This window comes from Saccostrea echinata, unplaced genomic scaffold (genome assembly GCF_033153115.1).
Source record: "Saccostrea echinata isolate AGI-Se365-2 ecotype Australia unplaced genomic scaffold, CSIRO_AGI_Sech_v1 ptg000042l, whole genome shotgun sequence".
Taxonomy (NCBI): Eukaryota; Metazoa; Mollusca; class Bivalvia; order Ostreida; family Ostreidae; genus Saccostrea; species Saccostrea echinata.
This window is the reverse complement of record NW_026889791.1, coordinates 2,839,473-2,858,523: the sequence shown is the minus strand read 5'-3', so window position 1 is coordinate 2,858,523 and position 19,051 is coordinate 2,839,473. Positions and strand designations below refer to the sequence as shown.

Here is a 19,051-nt window from a genome sequence, read left to right as displayed (position 1 = left end):
GAAAATGTACAGCTAAACTGGGAATCGAACCTGGGACCTCTGTATCACTAGTCAGGTGCTTTACCAACTGAACTATCCAGGCCGATATCCACAGCCCAAACCACTACATTCCTCCCTCCTTACATTTTCTTTGTCCTTAACAACACAACCCAAGTTCCCATTTGCCCCCCGGCAGGACTCCCGCCTGCAAGTCCAGGATCCTGGTCACTGCACCAAATTATGTAACTTGGAATCGAACTTGGGACCCCTAAATACATGACCCAATCCATTACACACATACATGTATGCAAAAAAAATGAACTGATTGTTAGTTTATTGAGTTTTTGATCCATTTATTATCTTCATTTTGCTCTAATGCATCATAATGAAATAATTAACGGTATACATTAAATTCCTAGAATGAAGAAACAGAAGTCAAACTGTTGATTAGTCAGAGTAAAAAATGAACATTGCAAATTCTATTACAATGTATTATATTGGAATCAATAATACATTGAAGTTAAAGAATATATATATATGTGTGTGAGGACCGTGTGACATACAGTACATGATAAAATTCATTCAGAAGTGAGTTTAATACTTTTGACACTGTGAAGTGTTTAGGCCACTTTAGGGATTATAATTTTTTGAAGATGGATAACACAGTCTTGGCAGCTAGTTGTCCTGACATTGTGAAGTTATTGAGGATTATATTTTTTTGAAGTCTGATAGCAGATTCTTGGCTTTTACCGTAGTCATCTCGACACTGTGAAATGTTGGGGATATTTTTTGAAGTTGGATAACAGAGTCTTGGATAGCTGCTAGTCATCCTAACACTCATCCTAACACTGTTAAGTGTTTGAAAATTATAGTTTTTTGAAGTCAGATAGCAGAGTTTGGGCTGCTAGTCTTCCTGGAGACCCCATCACACCACCACCTGTAAAAGAATTCAAAATTCAGATTATCTTAAGCACTAAGCAAACACCTTCATTGTAATGAACAGATGAAACTACATGTACACATTTGGATTGAATTCTTATAAATTAAAATTACTGGTATTTAAAGATGGGAAATAAAATTACAATTAATGACTGTGCCTATCAGAACCATCACCTTAAGGTTCATTGTTACTCCGATAAGAGAGATAACTCTTAATGGGATAAAATTTTATTATTGCTTTATAAATTTGTTAAGTTTGAATTCTTTTTTGACCAATTTTTCCCCTCAAGCCATGCCAAAATTTTGCATTTTACTTATAAAATACATTTCTTTTGGGAAAACCATGCGTGAACAAAGGGATTATGAACTTTAAATCAAATTCACATTAAAGAGGTGAGGATAATAGAAAGAAAAATGCTAGAGAGAGAGAAAGAGAGAGAGAGAGAGAAGTCAAGTGGTCATAGGAGATTAAAGTCTTATTTAAATCACCTGGATGAGCTCCACTCCCTCCAAGATACAACCCTTTTAAGGGGGTCCTATAATTACTCAGCTGACTTGTGGGGCGGGTCATAAACAGCTGGTCTAGCGACATGGAACCATGGAAAATATTCTAGAAGCCAAAAAAAATCAGAAATAATATTTTAGAATATGCACACATAATGCTGAAAGAAGTTATTTGATTATTATTCAAAACAGTTAAAAATAAAACTTTCAGACATGTTAATTCTCCCCTCCTAAGGCAATGGGCACACAGATGAAAATCTATCCCCCCCCCCTCACCCAGAGATGTAAAATCATTGTACCTACCCCACCTGTCAATCCAAACACCTGCTCCAGATCTGGTGGGGTCAGTATGTCCCTTCCCACAACACTCTCCTTAAAGCCAGGGGCATACTGCTCCACAATATCAAATACTATCAAGACAAAATTAACAAACATGTCTGCATGCAGTCTATTTCCATTGTTTGTGTGAAATACTGTATACAGAGTTATTTTTGCCTTGTGTTATTTTTGCCCTATCAAACTTTCAAATGATTTTGCTCCATTTTAAATTCACCCAGCCACAATTGTTACAAGAGAGATCACTGTCTCTGTTGAATTTGTCCCACTTTGAATTCACCCACTGTATAATGAAAGGGATGAAAATAAAATGGAGGCCAAAATTTCCCTGTGTATAGTATTAAATAACACCTTTCTTACCGATAAAAAAATAAGCTTAGTAGGCGACATTTTTCAGTACTACTTACCAACTGAAGGATCCTACACAAACTGAAATCTAAAACATCCCAATTACCATTATCAGCATAAGCATTTTTATCCTGCTCTGTCCATCCTTCCCCCTTGAGATGATAGGGTGTATACTGTGTGAACATGAGGCAAACATGAGCTCCAGGGGGCGCTAAGGTAGGGTCCTTGCTGGACGGAATCACCATTTCAATCATAGGCCTGAATCATGTACCCAATTTCATACGAATTATGTTCACAATGAGATATTGTCACAAAAATGAATTTTACATACATTGTGTAATTTATCTGCAAAATGTGTAAGTTACAAGAAAAGTGTTTTAGATTAAAATAATAAATGTACTTGGAACATACAGTGAACATCATTCACTTTTCAATATCTTGAACACCATATGGATATGCGGAAGTGAGTTGATGGTGCAAACCTCATTAGAATACAAGTTTCAACTTCTATTATCTCAAACTCTTGGATATCTCAAAAGATTTCTGACAGTCCTGCCACATTTGAAATTTTGAGGTTTGCCAAATTTTTAACAAGACCTACAATGCTAAACAGCTTACTTTTTGGAGTACATTCCTAACTGAGCATCCAGGTATGCATCATGGATTAGCTGGGTGTGTTCACAGTTAAGGTGGATAGTACATTGATGATGTGGCATTGGTTCGTTCTTCTGTACATTAGGATCAGCCGTAAAATCTGGTAGTCTGCTCAAGGCAACTATTTATAAACAAAACAGATCAAGCCATATCAAAATTTTATGCTGTGTATATTTTGTTAATTAATAAAAAAAATGTACAAGTATCAGAATGGATCTTTATAATATAACTTTTAAATTTCATTTGCCCAATGAAAAAAGAAGATAATGAAATGGAGATCGATGACTCACCATTGATCTTGGTTACAGGGGAGGTAAAATCAAAAGCTCTCACACTGTCCACTAGATCTTTGGGGAGTTTGTTCTAAAATAATATAAATATGTATATTATTATGTGAATAATTATAACTTGCATTAGAGATTGATTCCAAGGGCAAGTTCTCTTATCACGTTCAATCAGCTGAGCTACAGATAAAAATTTACCTTTTCAATGAGATCAAGAAATGTGATCTTTGGACTTGCATTAGATATCACTGCTTTGGAGTGAAGTTCTTTACCATCTGCTAACACGACCCCTTGGACGGCATCATTCTTTGTAAGAATTTCTTTCACTGGCTGAGAAAAGTAATCATTTATTAAATCTGTTTGACACTGAATGTCTTGTATAATCTATTTCTGTGTTTTCTCTTACCTTACTTGTGAAGATATCAGCTCCGTGGTCCATTGCACAGTTACAGATGGCCTGTGACACTGCCCCCATGCCCCCCTCCACATATCCCCATGCTCCCTTCTTTCCCTCCAAACTACCCATCACATGATGAAGAAGGACATATCTTCAATACAAAAATTACATTAATTTAATAATAGACAGGGTCATGTGACCCCATCTAAAAACATATGAAGCCTCTAATCACTCTATGACATAGTGAAAAATATCAAAGGTCAGTAACTTGCATTATGCCTATGTATTATTTCTTAGTGGTTAAATAAGTTTTTTTTCCTGTTTGCATCACATCAAAGTTTTAAAAATTAACAGGAGGGAATAAATTACAAATCAAGACATATTTAGACAAGAAAATATTGTAAAATTATGTACTAATTTAAGCTAGAGTCAATCATGACACCTTCTGTGCAATAATTGCTTTGACCATGAGGTTTACCATATTGTTCAGAGACAGTACAACAACCTTTATGACCCATAGAGCGCATATTGTATGCAGTGTGTGATCAAAGTACAAATACCGGTATAAGCTAGGGATCAAATTACATTTATATATTTAGAAGATGTCGCTGCAGCCAGTCTGTAAAAAATGAATGAAGTTTGTGAGAAGTCCCACAGACAAGAGTGGATTCAGGACCCCTGTCGTTTTTAGGATGGTGCGATCAGAGATGTAAAGAATTAAATAACAAAGAGGTCTAAGACATTTCCAGTCAAAAACTGTTCTAACTGACATGCATGCAAGCATTTCATTTACATTAAAATACAAAAAAATACAACAGGCTAATTCTGAGAATTTATGTTTCTTTCTTAAGTTAAAGAGACTCATCTTAAGTTTTATTACATAACTCATATTACATGATTGTTTGATCTGGAAACCATTTTATGATGTAAATAAATTTCAGACCTAGCATCTTCGAACTTTTGATCTCAAAATCAATTAAAGTCTTCTTTGAGTCATGAGGAGATGTGATATAAAATTTCATTGAAAAAGTTCAAAGAAAACTTAAATTATCATTTTGAAACCATTTTATGCAAAAAAAGAATTTTTGATGTTGGCCTTTCGCCTTTTGACCTTGAAATCAATTGGGGTCTTCTTTATGTCATAGGGAATTATGATATAAAATTTCATTGTAAAACCCAAAGGATTTTTAGAGATATCATCCAGAAACTCAGGTGTTACAGAATGACGTAGAGACAGATGGATAGACAGACCCAAAATAATAACTCACATATTTAGCAGAAGTACGGGATAAAAATAAACAAACAAGCAACCATTTTCACAAATCTAACCACTAACACATGCAGGTACATGCATACTGGTACTGTACCAGTATCAGTTTGCTCAAAATTCTACATAACGTACATAAAAACACAACTGTTGACATCTTGATAGTTAACATTACCTTTAACAACTTGTAAGGTAAACATCTTTTGTTATTTATGCTAAAAATAATAATAAAACCCAGTGCTTATAAAGATCATCTGCATATATTTTAAAACAATAATGATATTTCAGATGGACAAATATGTCTAGGAATTATAAGTCCATACCCACTGCCCTGTGATTCGGGGGACATCATGGCTCCTATAACAGAATCTGTGGCCAGTGTGGCCTTTAGGGGCTCCGACTCAAACCATCTATTCAAAATCTGAAATGTTACAAATCATTCTCTTTTAGTAAGTACAGCATCTGATAGTTAGCAGATTTAAATATTATTGTTGTAGAGCAACTATTTATTATATAATAGTGTTATTATTTGGATGTACTATGCCGAAATAGTAGTCAGGGTTTGACACATGGTGCACGAGCCGGAGGCGAGTGCACTATGTGTCAAACCCTGACTACTATTTCGGCATAGTACATCCAAATAATAACACTATTATAATTATTATGCTGACTGTTGTTTGTATACGACAATTTAATTAAATTCTCAATCCCAAACCTGTTTGCAGACGTTAAATCTAAATGAAAATTTTCTTGAACATTCTTTAATCAAGCGTTATATCAAAAAGCGTTTTATTGACTCCGAAGAACCAGTTCATGTTACGTTGCAATTTTGGTTACTGATAAATTCGATTATTTGTTAGAGAATTTATCTTTAAGATCCTTATCAATAATATCAGTCTTTTAGAAATTATATTCATTTATTTCTTGTTTTGTGACAAATGTATAAAAACTACGTTTATATACTTGAAAATACATTCCGTAAAGCAGCGGTGTTTGTGGTGTAATCGGTAACGCGTTGGACTGACGTTCTCCAGATCGTGAGTTCGATCCCCAGCGTGGGTGCTAATTACATTTTCTCTAGAAAAGACAGCCGTGCACTATTTCGACATAGTATGCTTACGATATATAAATCCTTAGAACACTATGCGAAAATAGTTGGGTATTGATTATATAGAGACAAACTGACAGGAAGCATAATAATAAAGGATATAATATATTTATTAGGGAACCACCAGCAATACAACTTCTTTACATGGAGCAACCAGTAGAGATACGATGTTGTTATGTTGTATAGGGATGTTGTTATGTTGTATAGGGATGTTGTTATGTTGTATAGGGATGTTGTTATGTTGTATAGGGATGTTGTTATGTTGTATAGGGATGTTGGTATGTTGTATAGGGATGTTGGTATGTTGTATAGGGATGTTGTTATGTTGTATAGGCCAAAGTATTGATACAGTACTTGTACTGAGGGGCCACAGTTCTGGTAAAGGACCCTCTGGACCATCATCAAGTAAACATGGACCATCATCAAGTAAACATGGACCATCATCAAGTAAACATGGACCATCATCAAGTAAACAGATAGACATTAGTTGTGGGTTACGAGAAAAACCATATATTTGTTGTGAGGCCCCCAGCAAATGGCGCTATACCTCCTTGGGTTTATTATAAGGTATCAGCAATAAAACCAAATGTCTTTATTCCTTTTTTATACAACAATGAACCTATAAGCAGTACAGTACCTTTGTTGTGGGGGCTGTCATCAATTCATAAAAAGCATCACCATCTTTTCCTAATGTCTTTACTGCAACAAAAAATAGCAGCTACCTTACAATTCTTACTTCTAATATGTTGAAGAAAATTCACTCTGACTTAATCTGTTTCATTAAAGTACATCTTTATATATAAATTTGTATATATAAATCTGTAGAACTGTTACATACATGCATGTATATCGTATAAGTGGAAATTTTAGTGGGATGCAAATTTAGTGATTAATCCCCAAAAATTGGTATATATTTTTAGCAAGAAGTAATTTTATTGATTTCATAATGTCAAGAGAAATAGCATATAACAACCAATATGGAATAAATTGTTAGCGGTATTCAATTTTAGCGATCTCAGCAATAATGCCAAAATTGAATCATCGCTAAAAATTCTGCTTATACGGTAATTTACTGTTTTCTCCAGAATGAAGGTATAATACATACAGGATTTTAGCAGAGTTTTGATAGCTGGTAATGTTTTCAATGTTTCTCTTAGTTTTCCGCTGGTCAAACTTGGAAGATACGGGGGAGGAGAATCCAACAGCGGGTCAATGGCTGTTACAATGTCATCAAGCTGCTTCTCATATTCAACAAAACTCTGTAGTTAAATGGTAGAAAATTTATTTTAATCATATTTTTATAGAAGTCCTTGTTTAAGTGTTATTCACTAGACATATTGAAAAATAAAGTCATTTATCATGATTCCTTTTTGTCATTAAAAGGAGAAAACATAGAGATCTGCCAAGGATTCAAACCCTGAACTCTGCACTTCCATGTACAAACTAATCTATCAACCAGGTGATTATATATATATTTAATTTATTATACTCATGCAGCCAAATCAATTCTCCCTCTTCAAATTCCATCCCTTCTTCACCCATCCAATAGAATGATTTCAACACACAATGTTCACATACTTGGACTGTCATACAGAAAGTAAAATATCCATCAGAAACTTACTTTTGCATCTTTTTCAGAAAATTGTGCGATCTGTCGGTAAGTTTCTGCATGATCTGGTCCAAGAGTTAGTGAGGAACCTTTGCCTGTTTTCCCCAACAATGGGGTATAAGAGCTAGGATTTCGTAGGTAAACTTTCAGTCCATATTTCTAAAATTAGAGAATCAAACATGAAATTGCACATGTATATCATATACGTCTCCAGTTGCTGTTGTATGTTTCATCATTCACACACTGTGATTGACTTTTTTTATTCTCTAACATATTGGAGAAACTCTAATGAGCAATTGATCGGTAGCCATGACCATGACCTGAAAAGCACATAGTAGTCACAAACAGGTTCTTTTCAAACCATCCATGTAAAATTAGTCAAATTTGAATTTAAAATTCTCCAGGACAGGTCTTGCTTGAAAGCATTACTTTGAAATATATTTGAAGAATATAAGTTACACACATTGGTATACAGCATCCCAGGTAAAACTCTTAAGTCTGTGTCCCTAAGGGAAACAGTAAGACCAATCTGATTCATAATGGGAATAAAGTTACTTGGAAATGGTTTCATTCCTTTAAAATTTTTAATATCATTTCCCATCAAGAAGATATACACATACATGTACATGTAGATCACAGGCAAAGCACGACTATTAAAAATATACATAACAAGCATGTTAGGTTAATGTTGCCTTTCTTTGATCCACCAAACATATAATAAAGCTTGGTCCATAAAACTCCATATGCATTTTCTTGTGACTTAGAAGTATTCTTCCTTTTAATATCAGGGAGTTTGGTAACAATACTGAGTATTTACCTGTTTGTCTTTGACTTCAACAAAGAGGCTAACTAAAATCATTACAAACAGTCATACTATCATTTCAATGTACATGTAATAATTACCAGCCTGCTCAAAGCTTGATATACTGTATACAGGGAAATTTTCACCCCTGTTTTATTTTCACCCCTTCTGCTAAATTTGCAAGAGGGAGAATTTAAAATGCAGCCAATAAAAAGAGGACAGAATTATCTCTTTAACACAACTGTTTCTGGGTGAATTAAAAACTGGCAATTTTTTTCTCAGGCATGAAAAAGCAAAAATAAGCATGTACACAGTACATGTATATCATTTGTTACTTTAAATTTAACATATAAAATTTCGGTCCTTATTTTCCAATCGTTAAATGTTATAACTTAAAAGGTAGAAAAATAATAATGTAGAAGGAGATATTCTCCTGGGGATAAAATTTTGTTGATTTGTGATACACACAAAGACTTAATTCCCTTGTGACTTGTTTTATAAAAGAACCACATTATATATGCAACCATATTAAAAATTTCATTAGGAATTTTATACGCTTTATAGAAGATATCAACAAAAGAAACTAAATTTAATCCTGACCAATATTTTTCAAATTACATTTATAGTACTTGCTGTCTGATTTACCTTTAATTCCAGATCGTCTACAATCTTTGGTCTCAATAAACTTAACACATAAGATGCCCTCGAAAATTTAAAACCTGCAACATAAGAAATAATGCATGTAATGATTACTTTGCAAAAAAACTGATACAAAATTTGAAATGAATAAATAAGATTATGTTTTTACAAAATGAAAATTTTGAAAACCTGGCACAATTTCTTCTGTGACAGCAGCGCCTCCTATGACATGACGTCTCTCCAGCACACAGACACGCAAACCACTTTTAGCTAAATATGCTGCCTACAAATTTTATTACATAATTCGTTATTTAAATAGGTAAGTTATTAATACCAAGTATTCAATAGGTTTCTTCCTAGTAGACAATTAGCTTTTTTTCTCTTTTAATCTATATTTACATCCAAAGCAAATATTATAAGTTATAAGTCAATTGTGCACCAAATTTTGAACTAATTATTTGCAATACTTACAGACACCAATCCATTGTGACCTAAAATGATTAAATTTTCGTAAATATAATTTACTTATAATCATTTGCATTTATACTTTAATGAAACATCTATAACTAGCAATTACCTGATTTTATTGACAGAAAAATTACAATACTAAATACTATGGGACAATATTTTTGCAGGGACGTTTGCTAACGGGATAGGCAAGTTTGCAATATCTCCTAAGTTGCAGGATTTTGTAAGTCAAATATGTCTCTAATGCTATCAAATATAACCTCAGAACAAAACCTTAATTTATCTGTCAAAAAATTATTCAATATTTGTTGATAACACTGTTTATATACTCATAATCTTAGTATAATTTTATTTCGAAATCAACACATATGCCCCTGATCGGTCATATTTCTGATAATTCGCCATATTTGGTGGTTGTTTGCTTTAGATTTAAATTATTTTGCTGTGTTTGCTTTGAAATTTATTAAAACTTCATTCCAATTAACAAAAAGAATAAAGTACATTTATCCGAAAACAACTTTTTACTAGGAATAAATGTAGTTTGAAAAATTTGTAGTGTTGTGTTAGACATTTTGGTCAAATAAACATGGCGCTAAAGAATTTGCCTTTCCCATTAGTATATACATTCCTGATTTTTGCAAGTAGAAAGTTTCTTCGCAAATAAATTGTAGTTTATCTGACCCTTGTTTTGTGTACATCTGTATATAATGTCCATGTGAAATTAACCATTGGAATTATAGGTCTATAACCCCATGATCCCACTCAGTGTAATCAAACGTTTCTCAAAATCCACTGGCATTTATTCCTATTTCGCAATCTACCCGGATGTAATGATTGGCTCTGTAACTGTAACATGATTTCTAACATGAATCAATGACGCAATGATTTTTCTTCATACCTGCACCAACCACAATTACATCGTAGGCCGAAGACTCTTTTGAACTAAAGTTTGTTGAAGCAGTGGAAAAATGACGAAAGAAATTATAGCATTTCAAATTTCTCTGCTCTTTTAATGCATAACCAAGAAAACGTCTAAAATGCATTGTTTGACGGTTTGTAGATGTTGATCCTAGGAGGCTGCCATTTCTAGGTCATGTGACTTTTATTTATTTCTAATGGAACACTGTAAAACTAGGGAAAGAACGTAATGTGATGTTAACAACATTTTTGTATAATTATACAACAATAACAACAACTCAGTAAAACACACGATTTTTAAGGGAGTAAAGGGAAATATGTCTAGATCATAATAATTCCATATTTATTTTTGAAAGTTTATTTCGACCTCATTTTACCCACTGCTTTAAATCATGTGATCGATCCCTGTCAACATTCTCAAATCGTCAAGATGGTGGATCGTAAGGCACTACCGCTAGTGATCATGACAGGGTTCTGGGGAGTTGTGGGCATTATACTACCAATAATTGTACATTTCCTAATGCGAGGGTCGCCAAACAAAGGGTAATACAAAATTATATTGCCTCTTAAACTAGTAATTCACACATCTAGCTTCCTTCTTGAGCCTTATGAGGTCTTCCTACTTTGCTTTGAATCATATGATGAGGAATTCCGTTGAATTCAGATATTGACTTGGATTTGATATTTTCACTGTTAACGAAAAAGGTCAATAATTTTGAGAATGTTGGTCTGTTCTTAATTACTACAATTATTATTCAATTATTGAATATTCGAAATTCCTCTAAAAAAAACTGATTTCAATTCCATCTCTCCATGTGGAGAATCGGGTAGGAATGGATAAGCCCTTTCCGTTCTGATCTGTCTGTAGCTTTCATGGCGCGGCTTTACTCCACGATAGAAATCTAAGGTGTTTTCCCTTTACTACATTCCTTCCATGGTTTCCTTTCCTGTGGTTGTCCTTGCTTCTTTCATCGCTGAGATGTCCATGATAAAGCTGTTCTGTCAGCCAACAGCAATTAAGTCTTTCTTGAAAGTTGGATGTTTACCATATCTTGGAGAGTCTCTGGCATGATCCCGTCTTCTCCATACTCTTGTCTGCCCATCCTTTTTTGCTCACAGTTGTCCCTAGATAGACAAAAGTGTCAACTTCCTCAATTGCACTTCAATTGATCATTATCTTCTGACAAAGCCTTGGCTTTTCATATGGATGTTTGTAGAGGAGGGTTAAACCTGTAATATTTTAACCTCCCCATAGATATGAAGTTGTACAAGTTTTTCCCTCATTCAATTTGAAACTGTCGGGGAGGAGAATGTGGAGGAACATTGCATTAGTGTTAACAGAACACACATGGATGTAGAGAGTTACTTTAGACATTAGTATATTCACCAATGAAATCCTTCTTTAATGCCAAAATCATTGATTTTTTAATTCTGAATTTCCTTTTAAGATTCATTTATGAGTTTAAATAATTTGTACAAATGAAAAAGTTATTTGCAAATGTTTTATATATTTTTCAGGATTGTGCAGTTGATGTTAATGATGACAGCTGCTTGTTGCTATCTCTTGTAAGTAGATGTAGAGATAACTTTGTCTGTCACACGTTATCAACCCATTTACTTGACTGAGCTTAAGACCAAAGAAAAATATATTCCTCAAGTTTTATTTTTGAATAGTAAAATTAAAAATCCTTCATAATCCACAGATTTTGTATTACTTCATTATATGTTATGAAATACAAATACATGACCAATTTAAATATTTTTGTAGCTGGTTATGTGCGTTCCTTTTCCAATTGAATCCATTGATTGGGCCTCAGCTGGATTCTGGTTTGATAGCGTTTATCCAGGCGGAGTGGGAAAATAATCCAGTAAATCCAAATGTAAGCATCCACAATCACAAAACTCAGACATTTTGTATCATAATGGTCAGTTCTTAGAATAGAAATGACATAGATAAAGTGTATTAAGATGTACTAAATGCAGCAAGTTGGTCTGTATATATATTACTTAATGTTAAATACATTTTTTCCTATTTCAGTGATTATTGAGATACAGAAGCATTAGATTAGTGATGATATCCTAGACTGTTGTACATAGACTGTGCAGTCCTCCGATACATCTAGTCGCATTCCTGTGGACCGTACAGAACTTACTGTATCAATTGGGTTCTTTTCATTGTATAGGGTGTTTATATTGTTACCAGGCTTTTTGAAGTAAAGATATTTACATTGTATTAAGAATAATTTGAGGTCCTTCAATTTTATAAATAAATTAGTTCTGTATCTGGTAAAAGTTCTCTGTTGGATAAAAACAATGAATGAATGACATATGCAAAATTCAGATTAGTTTGAATTTGAAATTTCATTCTTGATGAATGATTTATTTGTAATAGTGTACTTTTCTTTTGACATGTGTGATTACATTTCACCTTTTCATACAGATCATCATGTGACATTAAGTATGTGCATTTTGCATGTATTAGAATTTGAGTTGTAAATAAGTACTGATTTTGAAAACATGTAGTACATGTATATGTATTTATACAAATGTACAAACAGAAGAATTGTTTTATATACATGGGTAATATATATTAAATTTTGTTGAATAATGAATCAAACCTTTCTGTTATTTGTCACATGTTACCTTGGGTGTAAAGGAAAGAATCCTTGGGGCTGTTTTACAAAAGAACTTATGACTGAGACCAAAAACTTTGATTGTAAAATCTTGCAAAATAAATGATTCTGTCAAAAATTGCTTGCATAAATATATATTTTTCAAATTCTTTATAAAAAGATTAAAATTATTTTCAAATAAATGTTAAAAAAAAATTTTATTTGCAGAATTACACTTTAGTCTTAGTCATAAGTTCTTTTGTAAAAACAGGCCCTTGTTTCCTGCATAGGGCTGATAATCCGGGGAGGATCTGTATATTTATGTGCTTTAATTATTGAATTGATAATTGGGGGAGGATGGATTCTTCTGAAAATGATGCAGAATTTAAGCAGAAGCATAAATGAGAGAGATTGGCAACTCCACCATTAACAGGTTATTTGCAAAAATATGTGCTGAATCTGGCACTTTTTCTTGAAATCACTCTTAATTGATTTATATTTCTAAACTTTGTTCTATTATGTAAGGGTGTGTACAGTCTGATTTAAACCAGCCCCCTTCTCCTTTCACTCATCAGGAGTGAAAGGAGAAGGGGGCTAGTTTTAATCAGACTGGAGTGTGTAGGATTTGTTACATCTTAATTACATAGATTAACAAAAGCAGAAGATGCAAATTAAAAGAGGTCAATAATCAAAATCTTGGAGATATGGTTAACCAGAGGTCTTAGAGGCCTTATGAAACTATTACATTAAAGAAATTACTGGTCATTTTAAACAATTTGTTAGTAGGATTTTGTATCGTTGCATTTAGATTTCTACAAAATTAATGCTCCATCTGGACAGACTCAAGGCATTGTGAATAATTCTCTAGTTACTGCAAAAAGTACTATTGTATTCAAAATTCATTCTTACAGATAATTTAAAATAAGGTCTGAAATATAATAATTTTGAATTTTATTAGCCTTCTATTTCTTGACAGTGATGAATCTCATTGATATAAATATATTTCTGGGCTGCATTGAAGTCATAAAATCTCAGGAAATTTTAATGCTAGGTCAAAATCCCAAATGTTGGTCTTACTTAAGTCGCCACTTCAGATTTACTGATTATCTTTCTTTAAGAGGAAATATATGTAATTTGGCATTATTTCCTGTCCTCACCTGTTTGAAAAATTATAAAAAAAAATTTAAACAAGAAATTATTATAGTTGAGATATCTGAACCCAGGCTACTATTCATCTGACACCTAGAAGCTGGTTGATAAATAGATTCAGTGATCGAGCTATTGATATATGTAAATTATTGAAACTGGGGAAGATAATTAACAGAACCAAAATCTTAATTAAATCCTTAAAAACAATAAAAATCATATACAGGACAAAAACATTGACCCCTAAAAATACCAGAAGTGAGATCAGGTGCCAAGTAGGTGAAAGCATTCCACCCAAGAGCTATAGCTGGCACAGGTCTTGAACAGAGATGCTTAGTTTCAGGATGGTGTATTTTGTGTATTGTAGTCGTTTTTCTATGTCTGTCTAAATACACTCATTAAAATAGTATTTTAGAAAAATCGCCAAAATTAGCATTTTTTTTAAGATATCACATTTTTGTACGTCATTTTATATACAGAAATATGATAATCTTTAAAAAATGCTAATTTCAGCGATTTCTGATTTGGTTTATATTTCTAAACTTTGTTCTATTATTATTTATTGTCCTTACAAAGCTTTCGCCTCAAAACTCCAGTAAATTTTGGAATAAGATAAAAGAAAATAAATCAAAGAAAACTAATGCAGAAACAATTGGAATTTCAGAATTCGTTGACCACTACAAATCCTTACTGAACATTCAATATACTGATGAAGAGAGCTTGAAATACAAGTACACTGAACTAAATACTGAACCAAATCCATTAGACTTTTTGTTTACTCAAGATGAAATAGAACAAAGCATTTTAAAGCTGAAAAATGGTAAAAGTGCTGGGCCTGACTTAATTTTAAATGAGTTTATTAAAACAAACAATACTACCCTTTTACCTGTCCTTACAAAACTGTTTAATATTCTACTTAAAAATGGAAAAATGCCCAAAGAATGGAACCTTTCACTTATAACATCATTATACAAAAATGGTGATCCTAATAATACAAACAATTATAGGGGTCTCAGTGTTACAAGTTGTTTAGGAAAACTTTTTACAGGCCTTCTACAGAAACGCTTAGATAATTATCTTGAGTCAAATAATCTACTAAGTCAATATCAATCTGGATTTAGAAAAGGTCATAGGACCACTGACAATATATATTTGTACTAAAAACACTTGTAAACAAATATCTTTATACAAAGAAACAGAATTTATATGTGTACTTTGTAGATTTTTCAAAAGCATTTGATACTGTGTGGAGATCTGCACTTTTATACAAATTGAATAAAAAGGGTATTGGTGGTAACTTTCTCAAACTTTTGACAGACATGTATACAAATACATACTATTCTTGTAAAAAGGACAATCAAATGAGTGAAAAATTTAAAGCTAATAGAGGAGTCAAACAAGGTGATAATTTAAGTCCAACACTTTTCAATATCTTTGTTGATGATTTTTTGAATTATCTTAAAAATGTAAGCACATATTCTGCATATCTAGATACTATGCCAATAAATCATATGTTTTTTGCTGATGATCTGGTCCTTGTATCAGAATCAGAAGTTGGTCTACAAAACTGTATAGATGTTTTAGGAAAATATTGTTCAGACTGGAAATTGTGTGTTAATATGGATAAAACAGATGTTATGATTTTTTCAAGAAAAACAGATGATGAAACATCATTTAGATTTTATTACAATCACCAAATGATTTAACATAACGAATGAATATAAATATTTGGGTGTTGTGTTCAGATCTGATGGAAAAATGAAATTTGCAGCTGAACAACGATCAGAACGTGCTAGGAAAGCATATTATGCTATTAAATCAAATTTTCCTGCAAACATTAATTTTTCAGCTGAAATTATGTTAAAATTATACCAGTCAATGATAATACCAATTATTACATATGGATCTGAAGTATGGATAACTGACTTCAAATGTGATTTAATGTCTTCAGACCAATTTCCTTTTGAAAAAACACAACACTTAATATTTAAAGACATACTAGGGGTACATAGAAAGGCATCAAATCTTGCTGTTTTATGTGAATTGGGTCGTTTTCCTTTGTACTATTTATGTTATGAATATATGTTTAAATATTTTAAGAGACTTAAGGAAATGGAAAACAAACATGATTATAATAATTATTTAGTGATTTCTGCATTTAAAGAAGACAAAAAACTTGTATCTAGAATATCTTGGCAAAGAAAACTGTCTTCATTACTACAAAAATTAAATATCACTTCTTTGGATATTTCTCACACAACCTTGAAAAACAAATTACAAGAGCATTACCAAAACACGATACATGAACAACTGAAAAATATAAGCAAATCAAACTCTGGAAAGTTAGCTTTTTATAGTAAAATTGTAATTCAAAATGAATACAAATTGCAAAGTTATTTAAAGCTGCCTTTAAAGAAAAGTTTTAGATCTGTATTAACAAAATTAAGGATCAGTGCCCATCCATTGTATATTGAAACGGGCAGATACTGTAAACCCCCTATTCCTAGAGAAAAACGTTTATGCTATTCATGTAAATTATTTATTGAAGATGAAAAACATTTTGTTCTATACTGTTCAAAGTATGACCAATTTAGATGCAATTATACTGATATATTTAATGTAAACACATATACTAGTGATAATCCCATTAGAAAAATTGTCAATCCTACAAATATTACAACTGCTAGAAGGATATGTTGTTTTTTGAAAAAGTGCTTTGACACAAGAAAAGAAAGTCAGCAATGAATACTTAGAAATATGTGAATGTACTCTACATTATTTTGTTCAACTCACATTTGTCACTTTGTATATGTATGTATTATTCTTGTTAATTCGTTTTATGTCATGACTGTATGCCGACATGGTAATTGTCAATAAAGTGAATTGAATTTAATGAGTGTATTTAGACAGACATAGGAAAACACACAATACACAAAAGACACCATCCTGAAACCAAGCCTCTATGGTTTTTGAATGCAACACAGTAATGAAAATGTGTCTGCCATAATGTGACTCAAAAATAATTTGGTTCATAAATGACACATAAACACAAATTTGATATTGCCTCTTTATTTTTTCTTTATTTATTTTTCATGGTTACAATGATGCTTAAGAGAAAAAAATTAAAGGAATATGATATAAAAATAATTTACTGAAAAACAACTGAAAGGTAGAAAAACAAAAATTAAAAAGAAATGTATAAATGTTTATAAAAGGATAAAATTTATCTGAAAATGTACTATTTTCTGAAAAGTGATGGGTCTAATTCATCATCTTATCCTAAATGTTAGAAAATAATGTACACTGTAGTCATGTAATTTTGGAATTCTTACTCCAACAATAAATTATTGTGCAGATACTTCAGCTTTAAGGTATTCAATGTATAACGACCATATTTTGTATCTAATACATGAAAGGTCCTATATTTGTAATTATGGTATCATTTTGAAGGTGTTATGAAATAAAAATACTCCACCAAAGAAATTTACAAAATTTTGATTATTGTCAAATTAACTGCACCTTGAATTTTACATTGAAGTCTATAGGCAATGCATGTGTTATTAAGATACTGTAAAAAGTAATTTGAATGTCATAAAAAGCTCTTGGTGAAAATATGCATACACTCTCTCTTTATTAAAATATGAAATAAAATTAATCATTAAAATTTTTATTAAAATTCATAAAAATTAATCAGATATTTGAAAAAATTAAAATTTTCTTCTTCGCATCAAGGGCAGATAACTCTTCAAAAACTTTTAAAGTGCAAAATGACCGGTTTCTTATGTTACATGTATCGGTCATGTGAATTTGGTTTATTTCACTTTCATCGTTACCTAACAATGCATTTTTAACTAGTTTTAAATGATTCAAAATTGTGCAAAATCCCTTCAATATACATTGAATACCTTAAAGCAAACAAACAAAACTTAAATGGACTTAACTTAATCTACATGTAATCAAGCTGGGTAAAAAAACGTGTTGCTGCAGATTTGCAAAGGGTGTAAAGAGCCCCATCATCCATTAACAATTATCACAAAAATATGGTGTACTTACAGGTGTAAATAATATCACTCTACAAGAGATGCTTTTTACAGATTAGGTTTCTGTGTTTGCTGTAAGATAAAAATGTAAAATTATAACTTCGCTGTGAAAGAAACATACATGTAAATACTTGAGTGTCAAAACAGCTAGAAAATTGTCAAATTTGGACCAGTTGTGTGAGCAAAAATAGATTTTGTTACATGTAGAAATTGTGCAAATAACTTAGAATCAATGCAATCAAAACTGTAGGTACTGACTAAATTCATATTATTTCATTATGTATATGATAAACAATATCTATTTATAAGTCACCTAGATGGACAACCAATACACTGTTTTAGATTAATTCTCCTTGTCATAACAGTCTATCATCTTTTTTTTACCAATGGGCAGGGTTATTATATTGTATAAACTTGGTCCAACAATATTGTTCCTTGGAAAATGGGTTTTAATAAGAACTTTCAAGGTAATAAATTCCATTTTTCAAATTTCAACTTCTTATATTATGTTACTAATTCAAAAATTTAAAAGACGTTAAAAAAATGCATAAAATTTATTTTTTTTAATGGATATAGGTATAACAAGTTTGATTTTAACAGTTTGTGTATAGTTAATGAAAAAAAGATCTATCAGATATTAGTTCATAACACCATCATTATATTTACACGATGCATCTTAAGAGCAATATTTCAAAAATTATAAAGCTTATCACTTAAACGAACAAATAGAGCACAGATGTATTTATAAATGGTTTACAAATATTAATATTATGTAATTTCCCTTGTTCAAAAAATATATACCAGTTATTCTTACAGGGTAAACCTTAAAACCCTCATCCAGATAATAAAAACTAAAACATTCGACATCTAAAACTGGCAAAAAAAAAAAAAAAAAAAACTAAAAATAATAAATCATAAATTGATACACTAGTGCCTTCCAACTGAATAAATGTATATGGACTGACTAAACATAAGGTTTATCAATAACAGCTGAGCAACAA

The 19,051-nt window shown here is 31.8% G+C and overlaps 2 protein-coding genes across 2 annotated transcripts; one reads left to right on the top strand and one right to left on the bottom strand.

The window, feature by feature from the left end:
- Nucleotides 1-386: 386 nt before the first annotated feature.
- On the bottom strand, nucleotides 387-10,417 carry LOC133201060 (pyridine nucleotide-disulfide oxidoreductase domain-containing protein 2-like). Its single transcript, XM_061336862.1, has 16 exons — nucleotides 10,233-10,417; nucleotides 9,338-9,357; nucleotides 9,056-9,149; nucleotides 8,873-8,946; nucleotides 7,438-7,584; nucleotides 6,922-7,075; nucleotides 6,454-6,515; nucleotides 5,032-5,129; nucleotides 3,451-3,592; nucleotides 3,243-3,374; nucleotides 3,051-3,123; nucleotides 2,725-2,881; nucleotides 2,213-2,364; nucleotides 1,726-1,832; nucleotides 1,408-1,528; nucleotides 387-916 (listed from the first exon to the last, which is right to left on the bottom strand). Exons 1-16 carry the CDS (start codon nucleotides 10,375-10,377, stop codon nucleotides 846-848), a joined length of 1,749 nt encoding a protein of 582 aa, XP_061192846.1. The 5' UTR covers nucleotides 10,378-10,417; the 3' UTR covers nucleotides 387-845.
- Nucleotides 10,418-10,637: 220 nt separating this feature from the next.
- Nucleotides 10,638-12,860, top strand: LOC133201159 (V-type proton ATPase subunit e 2-like). The gene is made up of 4 exons (XM_061336944.1): nucleotides 10,638-10,795; nucleotides 11,771-11,818; nucleotides 12,021-12,132; nucleotides 12,291-12,860. Exons 1-4 carry the CDS (start codon nucleotides 10,683-10,685, stop codon nucleotides 12,291-12,293), a joined length of 276 nt encoding a protein of 91 aa, XP_061192928.1. The 5' UTR covers nucleotides 10,638-10,682; the 3' UTR covers nucleotides 12,294-12,860.
- Nucleotides 12,861-19,051: the final 6,191 nt, after the last annotated feature.